A 24,257-nucleotide genomic window follows, 5' to 3' on the forward strand; every position below is an offset into this window, starting at 1 on the left:
TGAAGCCCAGAGCCAGCGGGAGGGAGAGGCCGCCTGCCGCGCGCGGGATTCCGGGGAACCGCGGTAGGTGCCCAACGTCCACTCTGCAGCGCCCAGTCAGTCTGAGAATCGATACCCTGAGACTGGCAGCCACGTGCCAAGGGCACCCAGCAAGGCTGAGGGGAGGGAATGTGCAGAAGGCAGACCTGGGGAACTGCTCGGTTCCAGCATCCTTGGAAGGACTCCACGCAGGAGCGAGGAGCAGGAACCCAGAGCTAAGCTGCTATGCCCAGAGCGCCGGGACCCAGGGGACGCGCCGGAACCCAGGGGACTCGGCGGGGAAAGCCGGGCGGCAACGTCTGCGGCGAGTCTGGGACGCAGCCCAGGCGCCCGCTCCGAAGCAGGCACACAAGCCACCAGCCCAGGCAGACTGCGCGCCTGGATGGTACAGTGGCGCGGAGGTGGACTCGGGCGGGTCCTGCCGTGTGCTGAACCTAGGACCAGGGCCACCGTTCCCTGAGCCTTGTTTCCCTGTGGGCCGTACTCCTGCTGGGACTCTGCAGTCTGGGTACTGGGCCCTGAAGGAGAATGCGCCTGTGCAGGGAGGGTGACATAAGACAGTTCAAATCCTCACCTCTCTAGGGGGAAGCAAGAGGGGAGATTTCCCAGACCCCAATGCCATTGACCACTGGCGTCTCTACCTTTCTTTGGGGTCCTGAACTTCCCTCTAAGGAGAGACCCTAAGGAGCCCTGAAAAAGGTGGCGTGTGGATTTTCCTGGGGTCCGGAAAGCCAGAATGGGAGCCACCGTGCCTGGCGTCGGCTGGGAGCAGTCTTCCAGAGCCCACAGCCCCCCTCTCCACTGTGGGTGACAGAGGGCAGCCTAGGAGCTGGCGGGCCCACACGCAGGCACTCCCCTGGCAGCCAGGAGCCCTTCTTTGGCCGTCCCTCCGTCTGTGCTGGCCCAGCCCGCAGTCCTCCCCTCCTCCGGGTGGGGTAAGGAAACCGGTGCTTCCTGCTCTCAGGCTTGGAGAGCCCAAGGGAAGGAGGGACCCCAGCAAATCATGGCCTTCCAAACCCCAGGCTGCTTCAGAGGGGGCCTGGGCTCTAAGACTTGCAGAACGTGGGTGGAAGTTCCTCAGAGATGAGGGGGCAGGGGACCTCGCAGCTGGGACTCACCTGGGAGACGGTTCAGTATGAGGTCCCCAGCCCTGCCTCCAGCCACTGGCTGGGCCTGGGTGGGTCTCAGACATGCAGCCGAAGCCACCTGTCCTGGTGACTCCGCTGCTGGAGGGTCAAGAGCCTTACATTCACAGGGTGGCCCCGATGGGTTCTCACCCTGTTAGTCTTTCCATGGTACAAAAGCTCTGGTGGAAACAGTCCAGGAGGGCTGTTTGTGCTTTTATTTTGCCCGAGGCCACATGGTAGGCAGTTTGGCTGAACTGGGACTTGAACCAGGTCTCCATAGAGCCCAGTCTGGTGCCTGGCCAAGTGTGTGTGTGAGCCTCCACAAATACAGAGCAGGTCGTTGGTTGCAGCAAGGTCTGTCTGAAGGCTGGGGCCTGATTTCCAGTCTTGAGACCTTAGCACCTGGGTACCTGTGAACAGTGGCGTTGGGGGCCCACCCCTAGCCCAGTGGTTGAGGGAGCTAGATCCCATGTGGTCGATCATGGTTCAAATCCCAGGCCCAGCACCTTGAAGAACACGCCAGGCCTGTGTGCAAAACCCTGACAGGGTGGAGAAATGGAGGCAGAGGAATTGCAACCCGACCAAGCCCCGCTGGGAGGCGCTTCCTCCCTCTCCCTCTCTTCTGACTGTCTTGGGTGACTGCACACTCTGGTGATTACAAAGAAGAAGGGAAAAAGGAGTGGAGTTAGTTAGTACATTAACCCAAGGACACTGTGTCAAGGCTCTGGGTCGCTCCCGGGCAAGCACGGAAGTAGCCAGAGGGAGGCAAAGCTTCCAGACCTGGGTCTCAGGCTTGCTTTCAGTCACCCCAGATAAGTGGCTTCTCACTGAGAAGTGAGAGATCCCTCGCCAGCGTGGCTCAAGCAGGAGAGCTTCCTCGGCAACTCCCTGATGTGAGCGGACGTGCTCTGGAAGACAAGCAGAAAACACGTGTCCACCCCGGGTCAGGGTGTCTGTAGATTCTCAGGGAATATGCGGAAAGACGGGGAAAGATCTGAGCGGAAACATGGGCAGAAGAGGTCCCTGCAGACTGGACTGGGCTGCAAAGGCAGTTCACCGAGGGGCTTTGACGGACGCTGGTTCTCACGGGGGACAGGGCTACTTTGGGGTTCTTCCCGCCCTTCTTCCTACCTCCAGGAGAGCAAGCCTGTGTTTTTAGCAGGCATCTGTACCAGGACTCAGCTCGCTAAGGTTTTTTGTCACCGAGTGGTAGGGCAGCTGACATTATTTTAGCAACACTGTTTTTAATGGCAAGTGATACTATTTTGTGTCCTTCCCTTCCCCCGCCCCGCCCCCCGCCCCCGGCATTTGAGGTAGAGAGAGAGCTTTGTTTGTGAAACTGTAGGAAAGTGTATTTAAGATACCCCATGTTAACTATTTTCGAGTGTACCATTCAGTGTCATTAAGTGCATTTAAAATGCTGTGCAACCGTCACACCATCCATTCCAGCACTTGTTCATAACCTCAGTCTGAAACTGTCCCTGTTAAGCAATCACTTGCACCGCTCCCCAGCCCAGCCGCCACTGGTGGCCTCCTACTTTCTGCCTCTATGAAGTTGGCTGCTCTGGGCCTCTCGTATCCATATTTTGTCCCTTTGTGCCTAGCTTCTTTTACTTAGCATAATATCTGCAGGGCTCATCCGTGTTGGAGCAGGTGTCGGATTGCAATCCCTTTCCCTGTGCAAAGGCTATTCAAATGCGTGGCTCTGGCCAGTGTTGTTTATGCTTTCATCGGTGATAGACGCTTGGACCGTTTCCCCTTTTCACTATTGTGGGGACGCTGCTGAGGACAGCGCTGCACAAGTAACTGCCTGCCTGCTCTCAGTTCTAGAAACTGGGAAGATGTGAGAGGAAAGAGTAGGCAGAAGGACCCAAGGGCACCTCTGGGTCTGGGCCATGGAGACAGCTCACACAGAGGCACTGGTGGACACTGGTTCCACAGGGAGGACCGAGATCCTTCAGATTCTTTCCGTCCTTCTTCCTGCTTTAGGATTGTTTAAAGAACACATTTTAAAATATATATATATATATATATATATGTATATATATATATATATTTTGGAGAGGTTTTTGCTATAGGGCACATGCGCTCACCAGACAGAGAGAAACAGACACGGAAAGCGAGAAATCACCCCCCAGGGGGATGACCATACCGCAATCCCTTCTCCTCCATTCTCCTCTTGGAATCTTGGGCATGCACACAGGCTACGTGGGAGTCCAGCAACATAGCCATTACGCTAACTGCTGGTCCCTAAAATCAATATATTTAAGTTCCCTTTAAAATACAAAGATAAGGGACCAGCAGATGGCACAATGGTTTTGTTGCTGTACTCCCAAATAGTCAACCTGTGGTTCGAGACCCAGACCCAGAGGCTTAAAACTCATGCCAGGTAGATGGGCACGCATGCTCAAAATCCTGAGAGGAGAGTGGAGGAGAAGGGATTGCAGCGTGGCCATCCCCCCAGGGGGTGATGTCTCACTTTCCGTCTGTCTCTCTCTGTCTCTTTGGCAAGCACACATGCCAATAGCAAAAAGTCTCTAAAAAAAAAAGGAAAAGAAAAAAGAAAGAGAGACAAAGGTAAATGATGAGAACAGGCAATATGCAGATAGGACTTGTCCCCCAAACTGAGCGTGGCGGATGAATGCCTGCAGTTGGGGAGACCTGGAAGCTGCTGTGAACTCTAGACAGAGGGGCTGGGGGCCGCGAGGCCAGGGCATGGAGGCAGAGGGCCGCTGAGAGACTTTCAGAAGGGGAAAGGTAAGAACTGAGGAAGTGTCCGGCCTGTCTCTGGGCTTTCCAGCGGGGGAGAAGTGGGAGAATGGCAGAATGGAGGGGCTTAGGTTTAGTGGGGAAGCAGGGCTGCAGGCTTCCTGCTGTTAAAGGAAACCATACAAGCTAATGGGCGAAATTTTCTTGGCAAGTGGGAATTCACGGCATCTTGGAAAGAAAGCCTATCTTGTTTTTCAGAATGGCTATAGGGCAAGTGTGTGTGTGTTGGGGTGTGGGGGGTACGGGAAGTGTGGTAAGCTCATTTAAGAATATCAGTTTCTGGGCCCAGCTCCAGACTCACTGAACAGAGCTGCGGGGTACGAGGCTCAAGATGCTGTATTTAATGCCCTTTCCAGGTAATTCTCACAGCCAAGCCTGCTAGCTGGACTCTGTTCTCCAATCCTGGGTGGCAGGGCCAGTGGGCCGGTGCATGGTTCATCTTGGGGCCTCCAGTGCCCAGCAAAGGGCCCAGCACTGTGTTAACTGAGGTCAGGACTAGAGTTGGGGCCTGGCTTTGCAAACTGCAGCCCAAGATTTTCATCCCCTCCCATCCCCAGCACCAGGGTCGGGTTCCCTTCCAGGAAAAACTTGTTAGACTCCTTTCTAGATCAGTGGCTACAGCTGGAAGGTCAGGGCATGTGGAAGGAAGGCCCCGGAGCTGGGAAGGGGCTCTTAGCCAACCTTGCATTCTGGACAAGAGCCGCTGATGCCCCTCATCTACTGGCTGCATCCCTTCCTTTCTCATCCTGAGACCACCAGCCCCGCACCCCAATAACTCTGCTATTTACCAGCACATGCACAGGCTGGAGTTGTCTCATTTGAGTTTCCAGATTTTCCAAGTTACGAAGAGGTGGTTGTTCTCAATCAGAGTACCCAACTGATAAGTGACTTGCCTGAGGCTTTAGACGTGGCCCCTGTGCTATCTTTTGCGGGATTCTGCATGATTTTCAAACCCTGTTTGGAGACGAATGGATTCCATTTGCCTTAAGTCGGGTTCCTTGGGAAGCCAGCTCAGAAGCGGAGTAATACACCCAGGTTTATCGGTGGACATTTACAGGAGTAGGGAAACAAGGGGGAAAGGAAGGAATGAGGCTTGGATAAAGGGAAGAGGTGGCCTGCAATGTGGTCATGATAGGGGTCTCAGTCCATCTCAGGGCACGTGCTGGAGCCGGGACAGCCATCAAGGTCATCCCAAAGTGAGGCAAGGAGACCAGACCTTTGCACCACACAGGAGTCAGTCGGTATGTGTGGGTCACTCTGCAGGAAGATGGGACTTCAAGCTGTTCCCAGGGACGCTGGGCTGCAAGCTGGGAGCCGCTCGCCCTCCAGCTGGAGCATGCGCAGCTGTCCTGACCTGGGCTGCCCCAGCAATATCCACTACACCAGTCAGACTGTCGAATTAGAGTGGGTCTGGACGCGGAGGTCTAAACTGTCACCTGGAGTTGTAAGGGATTTTTGTTTTTGTTTATTTTTAGTAATTATTTTTACTTAATTGTATTCATTGTCATTATTTTATTAAATTTTTTTTTGAAGTTGGCCAGAGAGAGACAATGAGAGAAGGAAAGTGAGAAAGCAAGCTGCCAGGTCCAGGATTCGAACTGTGGTCAACCATGTGGGAGTCCAGCTGCCCCAACCACCACGCCCCCTGCCGGGCTCTGTTTTGTTTTGTTTTGTTTTGTTTTAATTTTGCTATAGGACATGTGTGCTAGCTGGTGGGGGGGTAGTGAGAAATCACCCCCCAAGGGGGGTGGCCACACTGCAATCTGTCTTCTTCCATTCTCTTCTCAGGACTTCGGGCACACAAGCACATGCATCTGGTATGTGTTTCAAGCTGCCGGGTCCGGTACTTGAACTGCTAAGTCGTCATGTGGGACCTAGTTGACTTAAAACCTCTGTGCCACTTGCTGGCCATTGTATGTTTGTTTTTTTTTTGTTTGTTTGTTTGTTTTTAAGACTTTTTTAAAGACTCATTTAGTTTCACAACAATATTGAGTAGAAGATGCAGAGACAGCCCGTCTATACCCTCCAACACACACCACGCACAGGCGTAGCCTCTACCCCATCAACGTCCTGCACCAGGACCTTCTTCTAAAGGTTATTACCTGTTTCTTCTATGAATGAGAGGGACAGAGACTGAGAGAAAGTACCCCCAACAGGGTCTCAATACAGTGATGCACCCCTAGCTTCTGTCAGTCCTCAGTCATGGGCACGTGTGCCCAGGTTTACTCTGGGAGGTCTCTGGACACAAACCAGGAACCCTCTCATAAGGGCCAGCCTCAGAGTGTCACTTTTTACCTCTGTAACACCATCTGGCTTCCAGACTGATGCATTTGTTGCAACTGATGGTCCTACAATGATGTTTTGATCATCCAAAGTCCAGGGTTTACATGAGGGCTTCCTCTTGGTGTTTGTAGTCTGTGGGTTTGGACTAATGTCTGATGACAGGTGTTCACTACTACAATACCAGAGTAGATTCAAGGCCCTAAAAATCCTGTACTCCACTTACTCTTCCTCCCGTTCCCACCACCAGCCCCGGCAACCAATAAACTGTTTCCAGTGTTTCCATAATTTTGCATTTTTCAGACAGACAGGCGGAATAATCAAGCACTAGCCTTTGCAAATGGGCTTCTTTACCTTAGTGGAATCACATTTTGTTTTTGTTTGGCTAGAGGGCACATGTGCTTGCCAGAGAGACAGAGAGGGAGGGAGAATAGAAAGTGCTCCCCTGGGGCATGGTCACACTGCAGTCCCTTCTCCTGCATCAGCCCCTCCTTTCAGGATTTTGGCACGTTCACGTGTTCCTGGTGAGTTTCTCAAGCCATCATGTCTAGGGCTTGAACTACGTAGTTGACTATGTGGGGATTCAGCCACTTTAACCACCAGGCCATCGTGGAGTTGTGTTTTTAAACAGTATTCTGTGCAACCTCTCTCGGGGGCAGGGAGATTCTGGACCTCTCCCTACCCCGCCCCAAATCTCCTCTAACCAACAGCTCTATCTTCATCTCTGCAGGGATTTGGGAGTAAAATTTATTTGAAAATCGTTGCTCTCATATGACCCTCTTATTTAACAGATGAGAACTCTAGGGACCAGAGAGGGGAAGGGGCTTGCCCAGAGTCACACAGCCTGTCAGAGCAGAACAGGGCCCAGATTTCAGGTCTCGTGACTCTGAGTCTGTTGTAAACTCAGCAGTTTCTATGGCTCAGCCAATCCTCTCCCTGCCCTGCCTCCAACTGCCGAGAAGCCCTGTGGCCAGGCCTTGGAGCCGAACTGCTTCTGTTCCCACTTCCCTGCTCCAAGGTCATTTTTTTCTACCACAGGCTAGCTGGTGCAAGTGCAGAGGGCCAGGGAGCTGTGTGGGAAATGCCCAGATTCTTGAGGCTGCTGGAACTGGGGAGGGCATTGTCAAGCAGCAGTCCGATGCCAACGGGAGTGACTCTTTGTAACCCTGGTTCCCTCCTCTCGCTACCTTCGTTCTGAGCTGGCACCAGAGCTGGAAGGGCACTCCAGCACCCTGCTTGCTGCAACCCCAGGGCTTCCTGCTCTTTCCCCTGTGGGATTGGCAGAGTGGGTGCTCAGGGCCTGTACCCTCTGAGAATGTGGGCAAAGACTGTCCTGTGCCTCTGGGTTCCATTCCAGGACAGAATTATTTCTGCTCCTCCCTGCCCCAGTCACCCATCCATCATAATGGATCATCTTTTCAGCAGGTCAGAGCCAGAGGGCCCTTAGAAGACCTGCAAACCAAGGGTCGAAGGGGTGTTCATTCTGTGAAATGTGGCCAGGTAGGAGGCAATGGGGAAGAGCAGGGCCTCTGGCAACGATGAACTGTATACTCTGTATAGGGGCATTGCAGAGGTAATTCACACACACACACACACGCATACACACGCACACACACACATACACATGCACACATCTTCGAATCTCCCTGCCTTGAGGAGGAATGACTAGAATGCCCAGCTGCCACATGGGCCCACATGTCCCTCAGTGTTGCTATCTGCCTTAGCGTCCCCTCTGTCTCTTGTGACTTTCTCAAGATCCTCCAGGAAGTGAAATTTTGAGTGAGACCATTGGTTTCCAGAAGTCCACTCTGTCACATTTTCCTGGGACGCCCACGCCGAGCAGGCGAGCAGTGAGCCAGAGCGCGAGGGCCTTCCTCCTTCACAGTTGCCTGCCCCTGGCTGTGTCTGTCCCCAAGTCTGGCATGTTCCTCTCTCCTCCCCAGGTTCGTGGGCTCTTGGGCACAGATCAGCCCCTCTTCAGATGACCTGTGGGTGGCAGGAGTCTAGGCCTGGTCCTTTCTGAGCAGCTACGGATGCCACCTCTGCACAGGCCCTGTGTGTGAGCCACAGACGTAGCACCCCCATGAAGTCATCTTCGCTTTTGTTTTTTAATTAATTATGTATTTTATATGTTTCATGAGCAAGACAGGAGTACCGCAGGGTCTCATCACACATGATCCACTCCCCACAGCCCTCCAGCTAATCAGGATCATAGGTGTGCACCCAGCACGTCGCAGGTCGACCTGGAATCCACGTGACTTCCAGACTGCAGAGAGTCGCTGAGACTGAGCCTGGTTTGGCTGTGTGTGTGTGTGTGTGTGTGTGTGTGTGTGTGTGTGTTTAAAGTTAGGGAGCCGCACTGTCAGGTCACAGCACGCTCTGCTCTGCGGTTGCCACACACTCTCTCTTCGTTAATTAGTTTCCCTTTTCCCTTCCTCTTTCTCCCTTCTTGGGCACCCTTCCCAGGGCATTAAGGAGACTCCTTTTGTCTGTGTGTGTTCCTACCCAACACGTGTTGCTGGTTTCTTTGCCTCTGTGTCACCCTGCACATCTCACCCTGGGTTACATCACTGAGACCCACACTCGCGCTGCTCGGTGTACGCATTTGGTTCTATCACTGCGTCGTCCTCCGTGGAGTGCAGCAGCTACTTTTCCCCTGTCCATGCCACCTGCGACAGACACCAGGGAGCCTCCGACTCCCTGTGACCACAAATAACCCAGAGGTGACCATCCTTACATGGTCCCCTTGGGTAGTCGCAGAAGCGCTTCTTTGGGATATAGATGCTGAAGGACACACCCGCTGGGTCGTGGGGTCTGCGCATCCCTAAGCTTTCTAAGCGATGCCTGACTGTTTCCCGAGCCTTCTCATAGTCCGTACCCTCACCAACCCTGTGTGACCAGTGCTTGCTGTTCCCCAACTTGCCCATTTTCACCAGCCGTTCAGTGTCAAGTGACACCTTGCTCGGTTCGTTTCGGAGGTTACACCTTAGCACCTGTTACTGGGCATGCCACTTTAGCCAAGTCTCAGCAACCCACCAAGATAGGCACCATACGAAGCGAGTGCAGGAGCTTCTACAGCCCAGAGAGGTACATGTGTGGAGGCTGCACAGTTAGTGTGGAACTGGAGTTTCGACTCAGAGTCCACACTTCTAACCCCTGGGTGATTATTAGTGTGTTTTCTTTTCATTTTATTGCTTTCCTGTGAGTGAGAGACAGAGAAAGACAAGCACTCTGAACAGAGTCCCATGGCACAACACCCCCAGCCTTCCCGGCCATCCCAGATCATGGCATGCAGAGGTGGACCCGGGACTGAGCCCCAACCTCCCATATGATCCGCTGTCACGGGGACAGTGCATCTCTGCAGCACCATGGGGTGCTGTTAGTATGTCTTATCTCTCTTCTAAAACCCCACCTGGGTCTCTGCTGCAGGCTTCATGGCAGGGACCATGTTTCCAACCTCTTCGGGGCCCCTGAAGAACTGGGCCCCGTGACTTTCTTGTAGGAGAGTGCAGTTAATCACTGTCTTATGGGTTTGGGAAGAAAAGGTAAACGACGTCTGCTAGAGTTGGGAGGAATAGCGGAAAGGAGCAGGGGAACTCGCTTGGCCCCTTATCCCCATGAAGACCCTTTTCTGGGAGGCTGGACATGGCAGATAAGTGTCCCCATACTCATCGGCTCCTACCACCATCTGGCCTCTGGAGGCAGCTGTCATGAGGTTAGGGTGTAAAGTGGTGTTGGGGGCCTTAGGGAAAGGAAAAAGGGAAGCCTGACAGGTGGAGAGGACTCGGAATCCCAGAATGTCTGCTACATGGGCTCCCACTCCCAACTGGTGAAACTGAGGCTTGAGGGCGGCAGGGAAGAAATGTTTTCAGGATCAAAGGCAGAACTGACTCCCAACCACATCTCTGCCGCAGTTCAGAAATTCTCCACGACTTCCTCCGAGGAAGGTCATGGTCAACAAGTAGGGAAGTTCCTCCTCAGGCTTTTTTATCACAGTGCAGACCAGAGGAGAAAGATTTGAGCGTAGCAAAAGAGCCCCGTTTCCCCTAGCAGGGCCTCCTTACACCCTCAGAGATGTGAGAGGTCTTCCAGCCATTCAAGGAAAATTTGTGTGATGAAAATCTATGCATATATTTCAAAGCTGGTTTTTTTTTTTTTTTGGCACCACTTAAATAAGCTCATTTCTCATTTCCATTTTCCACAAACTCTGTTCGTTTTCTTATCCATGTCCTCCACAATTGAGGAGACAGAGACAGGGAGGCTGAGAGAGAGCGTCAGAGAGGTCTCTAGATGTGAACCTCCCCACGTGGGTCAGCTTGTTGCTGTCTGTTTTTCCATACATTTTTTGAAGCACCCTGTATATTCCTCTTTTCTCAGAAAACAAGCTTCTGAAAAACAGCGTGGTACTGGGTGGTAGTAGAGGGGTAAAACAGGACACTCTGTGAGGCCCACCCACACGGGAAGGTTCCGGGTGCACATCTAAAGACCTCCCTGAACACACTGGGCTTGTGCTTGCCTGTGGTCTGGAGCGAGCTGAAGCTAGGTGTGGACCGCGGCGTTAAGACCCTACTGGGGGACTGTCTTTCTGTCTTTCTTGCTCACAGAAGACACGAAGAGATAAACACTAAAATTCTAATTATTTAGAAAAAGACAGAGGGGCCAGCAGATGGCATAGCAGTTACGTCACTGGACCCCCCACATGGCTAGTTGGGGTTTGAGTTCTGAACCTGATGGCTTCAAGCTTATGCCAGGCACGTGTGCATGTGTGCCCAAGATCCTGGGAGGAAACTGGAGGAGAAGGGATTGCAGCATAGACATCCCCCCAGGGGGGTGATTCCTCCCTTCCCCTTAGGGCACACATGCCCTAAGGTCAAAATCTCTACCAAAAAGAAAGAAAGAAAAGAAATAGAATAAAATCATAGAACTGAGACTAACACTAACCTTGTATAATGTATAACACATCCTCTGTATAATGGGTATAATTATACCCCTTGTGGGGTCCTGGGAGGACCTCTTCAGGCTGAAGATGCCTAAGGAGTTAGCTGCTGAGTCACAGCGTCTTCGCTTCCTTAGGTATTCTAAGTGATGCCAGGCCTAGCAAGTCCAGGAAATGGGTAATATTATACCCATTTTACACTTCCTGCCAGGCACTTCCCTTGGGGAAATGACTTTTATTTCAGAGCCTGTCAGTCCATATGGTCTTTCAAAACTCCTGGTGTAATAAAAAGTGGGGATGGAAATGATCCCCCAAAAGGACTTTTGGTGGCAAGAAGATTAGAACCATTTTCTAGAGTTGCATGTGGAGAGTGTTAGCCCAGGGGAAGGGCAGTTTCAAAGAGGACCTTCTAAAAATATCGCCCTTTTACCAAGACACAGACTGCTCCTCTGCTGTGCCCCAGACGGCACCCTCCAAAGGACACACTGCCTTGCTGCCTACACCTTCCCTCGTGGGCAAGGGCGCCTCCCAGGAGCTCTTCAGAAAGGCAGCAGAATAAGCTGAGACCTTGGAGCTAGGCAGTGGTTCAAGTCCTAGCTCACTGCTCATCTCTGAGCCTGTTTCTTTATCCAGAAACTAGGAATGCAAATAGCTCAGAAGTCAGTTAGACCAATGGGATAATGCCTATAATTGCGTCGTTTGGTGCCTGCACTCAGCGGGCACCGCGAGTTCTGCTGATGGGTCGTTCCTGTTGAGGGAGACCCAGCCAGGTGCAGGAACATGCTGGAGGTTGGGCCAGGCAAGTCAGAAAGACGGGCTCCCTGCCCTCCTGGGCTCTGTGCTGAAGCAGCTGAAGGGGATGTTCTCTTCTGCTGCGGACAGGGTGGACAACCAGTGGCATCTCTGTCCCCACATGCTCTGGAACTGCAGGTGGGGAAGAGCCCGGCTGACAGGCCTTTGAGATGTGTCCTATACATCAACAGATACAGGCAACAGGGCTCTAGGGAGACCAGGAGGTCCCAGACGAGATCAAGTCGATGTTGGCATGCATGGCAGGCAGCTGAGGCTTTATGGGGAGGCCTTACCTGGGATCCTAGATTCTGGGGCTTGAGTCCCAGCTCTGGTGCCCTGAACATAATGGACTTCCTTTGATCATGGGCCTCCATGTGCCTAGAAACTCCTGCGGGGCCCTCCTGGTCATGTGATGGCCCTGCCAGGTAGGCGTCATTATCCTGATCCAGTGATGGAGAACTGATACTCAGAGAGGTTAAGTGGCTTCCCTGAGCCTCATAGCCAGGACTCAGACTCAAGCTCCCACGCCATGTGACACTGGCCAAGCCCTCTCACTGAGGTGCCCGAGCTTCCTCCTTCGTCAGATGGACGCCACGCTCCAGCCTGCCTTCTCCCCAGGGCCCTTCGGGAGTGCAGACTGGGGCACAGAGGCAGTCCCACTGTGGGACGCAAAGCCCTGTTGGCCTGAGAGGTAGTGCGCACATTAGACTGCAGCCTTGGGGAAGCAGGAAGGGGGGTGCTGACCTGTGTGTTGGGGCTTCTGAGAGTAGATTTTGTCTTGTCCAAGGACAGCCATTGTGTCAGTGGCTCGGACCCTTGGGTGACTCCCCCACCCCAGGGACTTCTCATCCAGACCTTCCAGATCACGCTGCTGGCTGTGGGGGCTTCGTTATTCCTTTGAGGCTGCAATCTCCTTACACAAAGATCAGGAAGCTTGGCTTCCCCACATGCTCACTCAGGAGGGGATGGAAAAGAAAGGGCCCATTTGTCGACCTCACTGAGGTCAGAGGAAAACTGCCATAATAATAACAATAATAATAGTAATGGTCACCGCCCACACTGTGCTCACAGGCAAGTGTGGGCGCTGTTTCAGGTCATCGTGCACGGAGTGCTTACCAACCACCAGCAGCCCTTCCCAAGGGCTCTGTGTGAGTTAACTCGCTTATTTCTTATGAGTTACCAATTTAGTTATTATCCCCATTTTACAGACGAGGAACCTGAGACTCCAAGTGGTTTAAAGGATGCACTTGCCCAGGTTGTGGTGAGTGGGTAGGTGAGGGTGGTTTCGACTCAGGCGATCAGACTCCAAAGCTCCAAAGCTCCAAAGTCACCTGCTTTCCCATCTGTCAGTGTCCCTCCTGACTGAGCCTGTAGCCGCATCGGCAATGCTGGCCAAAGTGAAACAGCCTGTCACCAAGTGAGGCTGGGCTAACCATGCTCTTTGCAATCCCAGCATGGCCCATCTGGTAAGATCTGTGATAAGATTTGGCCCTCGTTCCTGGGGCTCGGTACCACGGGAGTGTGCATTTGAAGAGACACATTCTGACCGGAAGGAAAGAGAACTGGACTGAGTCCTGTGCTGGGGGTCGGGTGCAGGCTCGGCCACCACAGGCCATGGGGTCTTGTACAAGGTACAAACCCTCTCGGGGTCTCAGTCTTCTCATCTGGGGAGTGAAGGAGGTCAGCTTTGAATGTCCCTTGCAGACTAGACTGGAAGCTTTCTGAGAAAACTGGTCGTTGTACTAACTTGCCCAAAGCCACACAACTTGTTCATGGAACTCATTGCTGAGGCTGGGCCAGAGCTGCTGACACCAGGTCTCATTACCTCAACAACAACAAAAGCAGACTGCGGCAACCTTGACTCTCAATAAATGCCACAGGTTGAATGGGAGGCAGGCAGCAGGCAGCAGGCAGGGGAGACATCTCTCACCACACTGGAGAGAACCTGCTCCCAGCTCCAGTGCTGGGAGAAGTGGAGCTCTCCTCCCCCACCTCCCAGCCTCAGCTCCTCCCCCAAGAAGAGGGTGGGGACCCCATCTTTCAGTTCTGCTTCCTCTGGTCACAGCTGGCTGGGTCCTCGCTGCAAGTCTGCTATGTTTGGGTTTCTGCAGCCCCCATCTAACCTGTTATGAACAGGCGGCCCCAGCCAGGGCCCCACGCTGGACTGGAAAGTTTGTTCTCGGTGATATCTGGGTCTGGGCTGAGGCCTCCCATAGGCAGTGAGAGTTGTTGATGAGTGAAAGAAAAGCAGGGTCAGAAACAGCGGATTTGGGTACATGGCTATGCCTTTCTGCTGCTCTTTCTTTTTATTTATTTATTTATTTTGAGAGGTTTCTGCTATAGGGTGCGTGTGCTCACCAGAAAGACAGAGACAGACAGAGACAGACAGAAAGCGAGAGACCACCTCCCAGGGAGGATGGTGATGCCGCAATCCCTTCTCCTCCATTCTCCTCTCGGGATCGTGGGCGCACATGCACCCAGCATGAGTTTAAGCCACCAGGTCCAGGACTGGAACCATGGTCGACTGTGTGGGAATCCAGAAACTTAGCCATTAAGCCAAGTGCTGGTCCCTCCGCTGCCCTTTCATTCTCAGCTCCATGCTTTTCTGGACCCTGGGTAGGCATTCAGGAGACTCCCACAAATCATCTGGCTTCACAGCCAGCTCTTCTCTCTCCTCTGAGAATCTTTCCCTGGTTCCTTCCAACTCTGTCTGCACCTGATGTGTGCTGCATTGAATTTGGCTCCCACAAGAACATGTCCATATCAAGTCCCTGGAACCTGCCATTGTGACCTTATTTGGAAAAAGGGTCCTTATGGATGTAATAAAGCTAAGGATCTTGAAGTGAGACCTGGATTATACCCAGGTGGGTTTCAAATCCAATGGCAGGTGTTTTATAAGAGAGAGGCAGAAGGAGATTTGAGACATGAAGAGGAGGTGCTATGACTACCGAGGCAGAGATTAGAGTGATATGGTCACAAGGCCAAAAGTCGAAGACTACACAGTTCCCAGAGCCAGGAGAAGTGAAGCAAGGAAGGATTCTGCCATAGAGCCCGGGAAGAAAGCATGACCCTGCTGACAACCTGAGTTTGGACTTCTGGCCTCCAGAACCGTGAACCAATGAAGCTCTGTTGTTTTCAACTCCCTGTTTGGTGGCACTTTGTCACAGTAGCCCTAGGAAAGGAACACAGCATGGGATCCTAGACTACATGAGTCAGGGAGCAGGGCAGGGCCTTGGAGCCACACAGATGAGGCTTCAGATTGGCTTTCTCATAAGAAAGAATGTATTCTCAGGGAGGAAGATTTGTCTCTCTGAGCCTCAATTTCCTCATCTGCAGAATAAAAACTATAATGCTTACCATCTGGGTTTTATTTTATTTTCACAACTTTATTAAGATAGAATTCACATATCTCATAATTCAAACCCGTTTAACACGTACTCTTCCATTTTTTCCCCTTTTTAGAACATTCACAGAGTTATTCTGGTGTATTTTAGAACTTTTCATCACTTCCCCAAAGAAACTGCAATACCTATTAGCAGTTGTTCTATATTTTCATTCTAAAACTCTCCTTCAACCCTAAGAAACCACTTTCTGTCACTATATGTTTGCCTGTTCTGGATATTCCACATAAAAGGAATCTTACAACACATGGCCTCCTGTGTCTGGTTTCTTCCTCTGAGCATAATATTTCAAGGTTCACCCATGTTGTAGGATGTATCAGTACTTTATTCCTTTTTATGACTGAATAATAGTCTATTGAATGGACATACCACACTTTGTTTATCCATTCATCTCTCAATGGACATTAGGGTTGTTTCCATATTTTAGCTATTTTATTTGGAGATTTTTTCAATTATTTTAATTTTAACTCTATTTATTTATTTATTTTTAAATTTGACCAAAGAGGGAAAGAGAGAGCGAGAGAGAGGGAAAGTGAGAAAGCAAGCCACCAGGTACGGGACTTAAACCGTGGTCAGCCATGTGGGAATCCAGCACCCTTAACCACCACACCACCTGACAGCCCCCTGAAGAGGTTTTTGCCATAGGGCACATGCACTCACCAGAAAGACACAGAGAGACAGAAAGTAAGAAATCGCCCACCAGGGGGGATGGCATGCTACAATCCCTTCTTCTCCATTCTCCTCTCAGGATCTTGGGAACACATGCACATGCACCCGGCATGAGTTTAAGCCACGGGTCCAGGACTTGAACTGCGGTCAACTACATGGGAGTCAAGCAACATAGCCATTATGCCAACTGCTGGTCCCCATATTTTAGCTATTTTAAATTATTCTCCTATGAGCATTTATGTACAAGTTTTTGTGTGGATTTGTCTGGGGTTGTTTTAAAGATTAAATGAGATACTATCTAATTTATTTTATATTCTTTCAACAAATGATAATGAAAGAATCTTAGACTCTTCCTAGACTCCTTCAGCTTACATGTTAGGAAACTGAAACACAGAGGGAGCAGAGACTTGCTCAAGGTCCCCCAAGCAATAGAGTGTTATGGTTAAGTGTAGGTCTTTGAGTCAGACTGCCTGGGTTCAAATTCTTATTCTGTGTGGACATGGATTTCCTCGTGTATATCACTTCACCTCTCTGAGCCTCAGTTTTCTCGTGTGCAAAGTGAGGATGGTAGTAGTACCTGCCTCACATAGCTGTTGATATGAGGGTTAAATATGCAAGCCCATGTGCCAAGCATCTAGTAGGTGTTCTAGAAACCTTAGCTCTTACTCTTCATGGGAGTGCCCATGCCTGTGGAGCCCAGGCCTCCTGACTCCTGTGTGAGGTCTCTTGAATCTACACCTCCAATTCCCTTGTCTGTCTCCTGGGTGTCTTCCCAGTGTTTCTGCGTATTCTTCAGGAGAGGGAAATATGGCTTCTCCCCGCCTTCCCCTGCCATGCTGAGCATAAAACAAGTTCTGAATGAACACCTGTGTGTACTTCCTTTGGGTCCTCCCAACCTCGGGCCTCACCAGCTGGAAACCATTTGAGTGTTAAATCTGCATCTTTCAACACCCCACGAGACCACTGAGTGCTGAGTGCATCCCCCTTGCAGGCAGTGGACAGCACGCCACCATGGAGCTGGGGCCTCTGGAAGGCAGCTACCTGGAGCTTCTCAACAGCGATGCCGACCCCTTGCGCCTCTACCACTTCTACGACCAGATGGACCTGGCTGGAGAAGAAGAGATCGAGCTCTGCTCAGGTGAGTTCTCCTCCCTCCGACCCCTCCCGGTCTTTCCCAACCCGCCGCAGGTTGTAGAGACGGTGGCAAATAGGGAAAACGCCGACCCAGCTCCCGTCAGCACCGCGGACAGCTCCCGCGTCTGCCTGGCTCCCTCCACAGGGTTTCTCTCAACCCTGCCGCCCGCCTCGCCCTCCTTCCCACCAGCCCTGTCCCCAGATTGCTCCTGCTTCAACCGAGTGGATTTTCCTCCCAGAACCCGACACGGACACCATCAACTGTGAGCAGGTCAGCAGGCTGCTGTGCGACATAGAAGGTGATGAAGAGACCAGGGAAGCGTATGCCAACATCGGTGAGGAGCACCCCTAGAAAGACAGCTGGGGGAAGGGCTCTTTCTTCCCTTTTGTTAGCCTCACCCATTCACCCCCACGAGGCACAGAAGTCCCCCTCCTCAGAAGTCACGCGAAAGGGAAGCAAATGCTAGAAAAGGGAGAAGGGAGACAGAGAACCATGAGGAAAGCAGGCGCCTATGTAATAGCCACCACGCAAACCCTGTCCCGCTTTGCCACCCTCCTCCACCTCCAGCCCCTTTTCTGCTCCTTTCTCTTCTTCTTTTTTAAAAAAGTATTTATTTTATTTATTCATTCATTTATTTTTAGCTTGACCAGAGAGACACAGAGAGAGAAAGAGGGAAAGTGAGAAAGCAAGCTGCCAGATCTGAGACTTGAACCATGGTCAGCCATTGGGAGTGTCCAGTACCTTAACTACCATGCCACCTGCTGGTCCCCCTTTTTCTTCTTTCCTTCCTTCCCACAAAGCCTGGACCACATACCTGTCTTCCAGTTCCTAAACCAAGCTACTCCAGTGTTTGTATAACTACTGTTTATTGCTTATGGGCCACTCAGAGCAGTAGTTTGCTCTGCCTGCTTTACTGCTTTGAATCCTTGCAAGAGCAAAGCAATTACATACTATTAGCATTTCCTTTAGACAGAGGGGGAAATTGAGGTCCAGAGAGGTGCAGCAACCTGCCCAAGGCTGTGTTAGAGACTGCTGTGGGCAAGCCTGAAATTCTAACCTAGATCTCTCACATTTAAAAGTCACCATTATTATTATTATTATTATTATTTGGAGAGGTTTTTGCTATAGGGCGAGTATGCTCACCAGAGAGACAAAGAGAAATGGAGAGACAGAAAGTGAGAAATCACCCCCCAGGAGGAATGGCCACACTGCAATCCCTTCTCTATCATTCTCCTCCTGGGATCTTGGGTGCACATGCACCCACCCCCACCCCCCCACCACCACCTCGATGAGTTTTAAGTTCTAGTCCGGGATGTGAACCACAGTTGACTATGTAGGAGTACAGTGATGTAACCATTACGCCATCTGCTGGTTCCCAAAGTTCCTATTTTCAACTACAAAAAGGAAAATGTCTGAGGTTGGGAGGTTTACTAAGGCTGAAACTGAGAAGCAGGTTTAAAGCTTTAAAAAGACTGTCGCTTTCAGACAGGGCAGAACTCTTTGGGAAGAGGTATTGTTGCTGCGGTGGTTTTTTTTTTTTTTGGGGGGGGGGTGCAGTAGATAACCCTTCCCCACCAGCGTCACCACTATTTCAGAGTCTTTGTTGAACTAGAAAGGATATCCCATCTGCTGAAGGCCACAGGCTCCACCAGGAAGGAACAGCTTGCCTCGAAAGCGCAGGCTGGATTCCTGCCCCACGCCACCCTGTTGGTTGCGGAACCTTGTGCACAACGACCTGCACAGCTTTTCTTACTGGCCCTTTTCCTGGCAACCCAGCAACTGCATCACCTCCGTGAGGTCTATGCCTGGTGTGAACCAGCCAGTTTTGCCCCAGAGCACAGCTCTTCCAACATCGCACAAAGACAGGGAATGGAAAGACGCAGTAACTGTCTCGGGAATTACAGACCTGGGAGCCTACCTGCCTCCTCGCCTTCCCGGTAATTTACCTGGGAGAAGCAGAAGTGTTGGGGCTGAGGACATTCACATTTCCTCACGACGGAGGCAGTAATTAAGGGGCAGAACATCACCTAGAATTTGGGGGCTTCTTTTTTTTTTTACTGCTAGGGCCTCTCCATGGGAAGTGAGAGATGCCTAAGCAGTTGGCGAGGCCACTTCACCCAAGGCTGTTCCTCACGTCTATGGGCTTCAGGCCGGGCATGTGGCCTGCTGGGGCCCAGGAGCCCCTGCTGGACTGGGACACCCCTTCCCTTGGCCTAAAAGGCTAAGCCCTCGCCTGGGCCAGCAATCGTGTGAGGCCTCCTGAAATATGATCTTGGCTTCCATATTCATAAAACGGGGATAATAACCACACCTGCCTTGTGGGGTGGTTACGAAGATGAAATTAGTTCCTATTGGAGAAGAATTTAGAGGCACTTGCACAGAGGAACACCCCACAGGTGTTAGGTGCCAGCCGATCACCAGTAATGGCAATTCCCCAGCTCTGAAGTCTTCCACGGCTCCCCACTGCCTATAAAATCAAGTTCTAACTTTCCCCCACATGAAATTCTGCTATGGTCATCTACGTCTCAGAGTGTCCCGAACACTGACTACCTCACGCTGTCCCCACTACCCAAAAGCTCTTCAGTCCTCTCAGACTCGGCTCTGTCATCCAAGACCTGACCAGAATCTCTTCCTCTGGGGGGCCCGCTTCGATCGCGCTGTCTCACTGCATGCCCTTTCCTCTGACCTCCTGCCATGACAAGTGCCCTCCTGCTGGCCCGAGCCATGTACCACTTGGTATTCAGCCACCAGTTACTGGAGGCCTGCAGTGCCCACGGCTGTGCTGGACGCTCCGAGTGCAGAGCCGTGAACCCTCACCCTGTATCCGGGGGAGTGGGCAGTAGCTGCTCTCTCTCCTTACACAGTGAGGAAACGGGGCCCTTGAGGGGCTGGGGCACTGGCCCGAGCTTGCACAGCTCGTAGGGCCAGTGGAGAGTCGAGGTGGAATTTGTACTCAACCCCCACGTCGGTCCTGCCACTCTGACTCGCACTACTTTATAGCAGTAGGTGAGCTTTTGTGAACACACACCTTACCCTTCGATGAAGAGCCGTGAGGGGTCAGTGTTCACTCAGTCACTGGCTCATCTACACCTTCAGCAAACATTGACTGAGCCTTCAGTGTACAGCAGGCCCCGAGAGTCCCAGCTGCCGGGTGCCCAGTAGCCTTCCATGAGACCGTGTGGATTGACTGCGTTTCTCCCTGTCTGGGCAGCGGAACTGGACCAGTACGTGTTCCAGGACTTTCACTTTGAGGGCCTGAACAAGGACGCTTTCAGTAAGTTGGGGGCGGGGCCATTCTTGGCTTTACCTGCACTTCCCACCTTCGCCTCGGGATGCCCTGTAACCCACTGACCACCCATTAATGGATGTCAGACCTCTCCCCAGTGTAGGGACGATGAAGGCTCCATCGATTGTGAAAGTTGGTCTCTGATTTTCCTCCAAAGTAGAGCACATAGGATCAGATGACGTGCTCGGAGAGAGTGTGGAGGTGCCGGTGGAAACAGGACAGAAAAGTCAGAAAAGACGTGAGTGAGCCCGCTGTACCCAGCCTAGCCTTGCTTGAGTCCTCACCCTTCCTTGGCTCTAAAACCTGCTGTGGCTCCCAGGGGAGTCTTCTCTCATGAGGTCCTGTGTGCCTTGCCTGGATTCAGGGCCCCCACTGCCTCTCTTCTCACTACTGCTTGCTGGTGACCCAGGAAGGGGACAGATGGCCCAGGGGCACATGGCTGCTCTCCAGTGGGTTTCTGTCCCTGGCTGCTTTGGTCGCCGTTCTCCAAAGGACCTTGGTTTCTGGCTACTCTTCCATCCTTAGTGCTCGGATTACTTCGCTCTTTCATTACTATCAGAATTACTGGGTAATTTATCAAAATAGAGCTTTATTTGACTCATGATACTGATGTTTGGGAAGTCCAAAGGCATCGGGAAATGGCAGAGGGCAGAGCTTTACGAGCAGAGCAGCGTGAGGTCTGTCTGTGCCCACGCGTACCTGTCGGCCTCATTCCCTCTCCTGTAAGCCCTCCAGGACTCTGTAATGGGGCCCTGGCTGGAAGCACCTGTCACTGATCTCTCCCAAAGCCTCCTACACCATAACTGGATCAAGTTTCACCCTCTTAATCCCATCACAATGTTCAAACTATAGCAGTCTCGCCCATGGATTTGGGGGAAGCCTCTTCCAGCACAGGTCCTGGCATAAGCAAGAACCGGGTTTAAATCCTAGGTCTGCTATTCCTGGTCTGTGTGACCTTGGCCAGGTACCTGCACCTCTCTGAGCCTCCCACCCAGTCTCACTGCCACCCCCCCCAATCTGTCCTCACTGTTACCAGATACACACCCTAAGGCCTATAGGATCTGACCGCCCCTCCAAACTCACCGTGGGCCACTGTGCTCCCCACTCACTGGCTTCCCTTTTTGCCTTGTCAGAAATATTCTGTTCTTTAATAAGCCAGCTCCTTTTTTCTTCTTCCTCAATTTTCCACTCAGACGACCACACGTTCTCTCCTGCTCTGTTCTCTGCCTTCTTCATTTAACGTGTTTGGGAAAGCACTTCCTCGTAGCCGATGGAGAAGGCTCAGTCCTATCTCCAAGGGCCTCCTCTCCCTTTGCTTTCATTCCTTCTTTTCTTTTCTTTTCTTATGTATTTATTTTTGATTGTATCAGTACCCCAACTCGATTGTGCATTGTGGTCACCTGTGGTATTTGTTACTTGTTGAAGATACCCAGGTACTCAGATCCCACCCTTGGGATGGTCCAGGAATGTGATGAGAAAAACTGACTGAGTTTTTCATGTTACGCTTGATTCTGCTGTGTTTTCGCTCTGTTGTAAAACGGCGGCATTTGAAGACACAAGAAACGACTCATGAAAACAATGCAAGCATTTAACATATTCGTCAGACAGAATAAAAACTACTTTAAAATACTGGCATTTTGGGACCAGCAGTTAGCGTAATGCTTATGTCGCTGGACTCCCATGTAGTCGACCGCGATTTGAGTCCCGGACCCAGTGGCTTACACTCACACCGGGCACGTGTGCCTGCATGCCCATGATCCCAAAAGGATAACGGAGGAGGAGGGATTGCAGCGTGGCCATCCCCCGTATATATATATATATATATATATATAGATACTGGCATTTTGACAGTTTATTTTGAAAATTATTTTAAAAACAAAGACAATCTGGGAACCAGCAGTTAGCATAATGGCTATGTCGCTGGACTCCCACGTAGTCGACCGCGGTTCATGTCCCGGACCCGGTGGCTTAAAACTCATGCCGGGCGCGTGTGCGTGCGTGCCCAAGATCCCGAGAGGAGAATGGAGGAGAAGGGATTGCGGCGTGACCATCCCCCCTGGGGGGTGATTTCTCGCTTTCTGTCTCTCTGTCTCTCTCTGTCTGTCTGGTGAGTGCACGCGCCCTACAGTGAAAATCTCTCCAAAAAAAAAAAACAAAAAACAAAGACAATCTGAGAAAAAAACATTGCCTAGAATGTGCTCATTAAATAAGTGTGGTGTTTATATCAAAATAAGGGAAATACGGTCTCTTCTGAAACCCCAAAAATAAGTTCTGTTGTTTTGAAGGTTCTTATACTTCCAAAAAGGGAGCAGGGGATCATGGCATTAAAAGCTGCCTCTGAATCATTGTCAGTCCACGGTAGCAGCCAAGTTTTTCTTTTCTTCCCCAGAAGTCAGTTTCGATCTTCAAACAGTGCCTTGCTTTTTGAAAGATAAGATGCTAGAAATTCAGTGGGGTTGGTGGTCTTTTCAAGCACAGCAAGTCCCTGCAGTAAGGTGGGCACGGCTGTCTGACCCAGGGCACGAGGTGGCGAGGACTGCAGATCCACCTTCTGTGTTGATGACTTCTCTGCGTTTAGCTTCTCGTCTTCTACTCTCCTCTCATTGTCTGGGAGGCCGTACTCAGAACGAGGGCTTCCCGCAGCCTGCATCTGCCCCTCCAGCACCTTGCTTGGGCTCCATGTGGACCCTGCAAGTCACAGTACTCGGATTCCAGTCCGCGCCAAGCCATTCATTCCTTAGAGACCACACCGTGCCAGCAAGAAGCTCTTTTCTTCTTTCCTTTTTCCTTTTTTCTTTTTTCTCGCCTCGTCTCGCCTCGCCTCTCCTTTCCCCCTTTCACAGATGAGTGATCAAGGCTCGGAGAGGCTGTGTTGTGTAGGCACCAGTTAGGAAGGGATTCAAAAGCAGGCTGTTTCCTTTTTCCTTTCTTTCTTTATTCCATGAGAGAGAGAGTGACGCCATACCCTCAACAGGGTCTTGATGCCACCACCCACCTCTGACCCTCAGCCAGCCTGGGATCGCCGGCATACCTGTGCCCAGGGAGGTCTCCAGACTTGAACTGAGAACCTTCCCAGGTGGTATTTCCTCACAGAGCATCCATTCTACTGCTGTACCTCTGCCTGTGCTCTGTCCCCTTCAGGGCTCTGCCTCTCCCGCCGCCCTGCTGCCCGGGGTGTTTTCAGGTGGGGTTAAGGCCAGAACCCAGGAGCAGGGGCTAGAACGGTTCGAGGAGGAGCAGGTAATGGAGCCCTTGAGGCCACTTCCTAGCCCTTTCAGGCCAGGCATGTGGCCTGCTGGGGCCCAGGAGCCCCTCCTGCCTTAGGACACCCCTTCCCTGGGACCACTGACCACGGTGTTCTCTCTGCAGCCTTTCCAGAGGAGCTGCCCACCGACCTGAAGCACAGGAAGCTAGGTGAGCAGGGGGCTTCCCAAGGATGAAGGCCGAGGTTCAGAGAAGTGAAGTTGCCCGCCGAGATCACACACCAGTGTGTGTGGGGGGGGATTCAAACCGAGTTCATGGCTCCTTGACCCATGCTCCACCACTCCAGGGCTGCTGGGGGTGCAGCTCCCTACAATGCTCCTTCCCTAAGACTCCATCTTCGTAATTCCTCCGAGTCAGGACTGAGACCCGCTCACGCCTCATGCCCTGCCCTTCCACGCTGCATGCCTCCCTTCAGCGTGCAGAGCCACCTGGGGTCAGCCCACCACTCTCCACCTGCTGAGAGCCCATGCTCCAGTGGGTCCTTCCCCTAAGCTACCTCCACCAGATGCTTCCTCCCCTCCCTTCCCCTCCCCTCCCTCCCTCTCCCCCCCCCCCTCCC

General features: G+C 51.9%; 1 protein-coding gene and 1 pseudogene across 1 annotated transcript in view; one reads left to right on the forward strand and one right to left on the reverse strand.

Annotated features, from left to right (window-relative positions):
- CIITA (class II major histocompatibility complex transactivator) overlaps positions 1 to 24,257 on the forward strand; it is a 60,644-nt gene that overhangs the window by 12,211 nt on the left and 24,176 nt on the right. Inside the window, exons 2-6 of the mRNA XM_027771061.1 lie at positions 17,005 to 17,151; positions 17,387 to 17,482; positions 20,360 to 20,422; positions 20,592 to 20,672; positions 23,804 to 23,848. Of these exons, the coding sequence (XP_027626862.1) occupies positions 17,005 to 17,151; positions 17,387 to 17,482; positions 20,360 to 20,422; positions 20,592 to 20,672; positions 23,804 to 23,848 (432 nt within the window). The remainder of the gene's footprint in view (positions 1 to 17,004; positions 17,152 to 17,386; positions 17,483 to 20,359; positions 20,423 to 20,591; positions 20,673 to 23,803; positions 23,849 to 24,257) is intronic.
- LOC102495816 (protein dpy-30 homolog pseudogene) lies at positions 22,594 to 23,129 on the reverse strand (annotated as a pseudogene).

Source organism: Tupaia chinensis, unplaced genomic scaffold (genome assembly GCF_000334495.1).
Source record: "Tupaia chinensis unplaced genomic scaffold, TupChi_1.0 Scaffold000182_1, whole genome shotgun sequence".
Classification (NCBI taxonomy): Eukaryota; Metazoa; Chordata; class Mammalia; order Scandentia; family Tupaiidae; genus Tupaia; species Tupaia belangeri.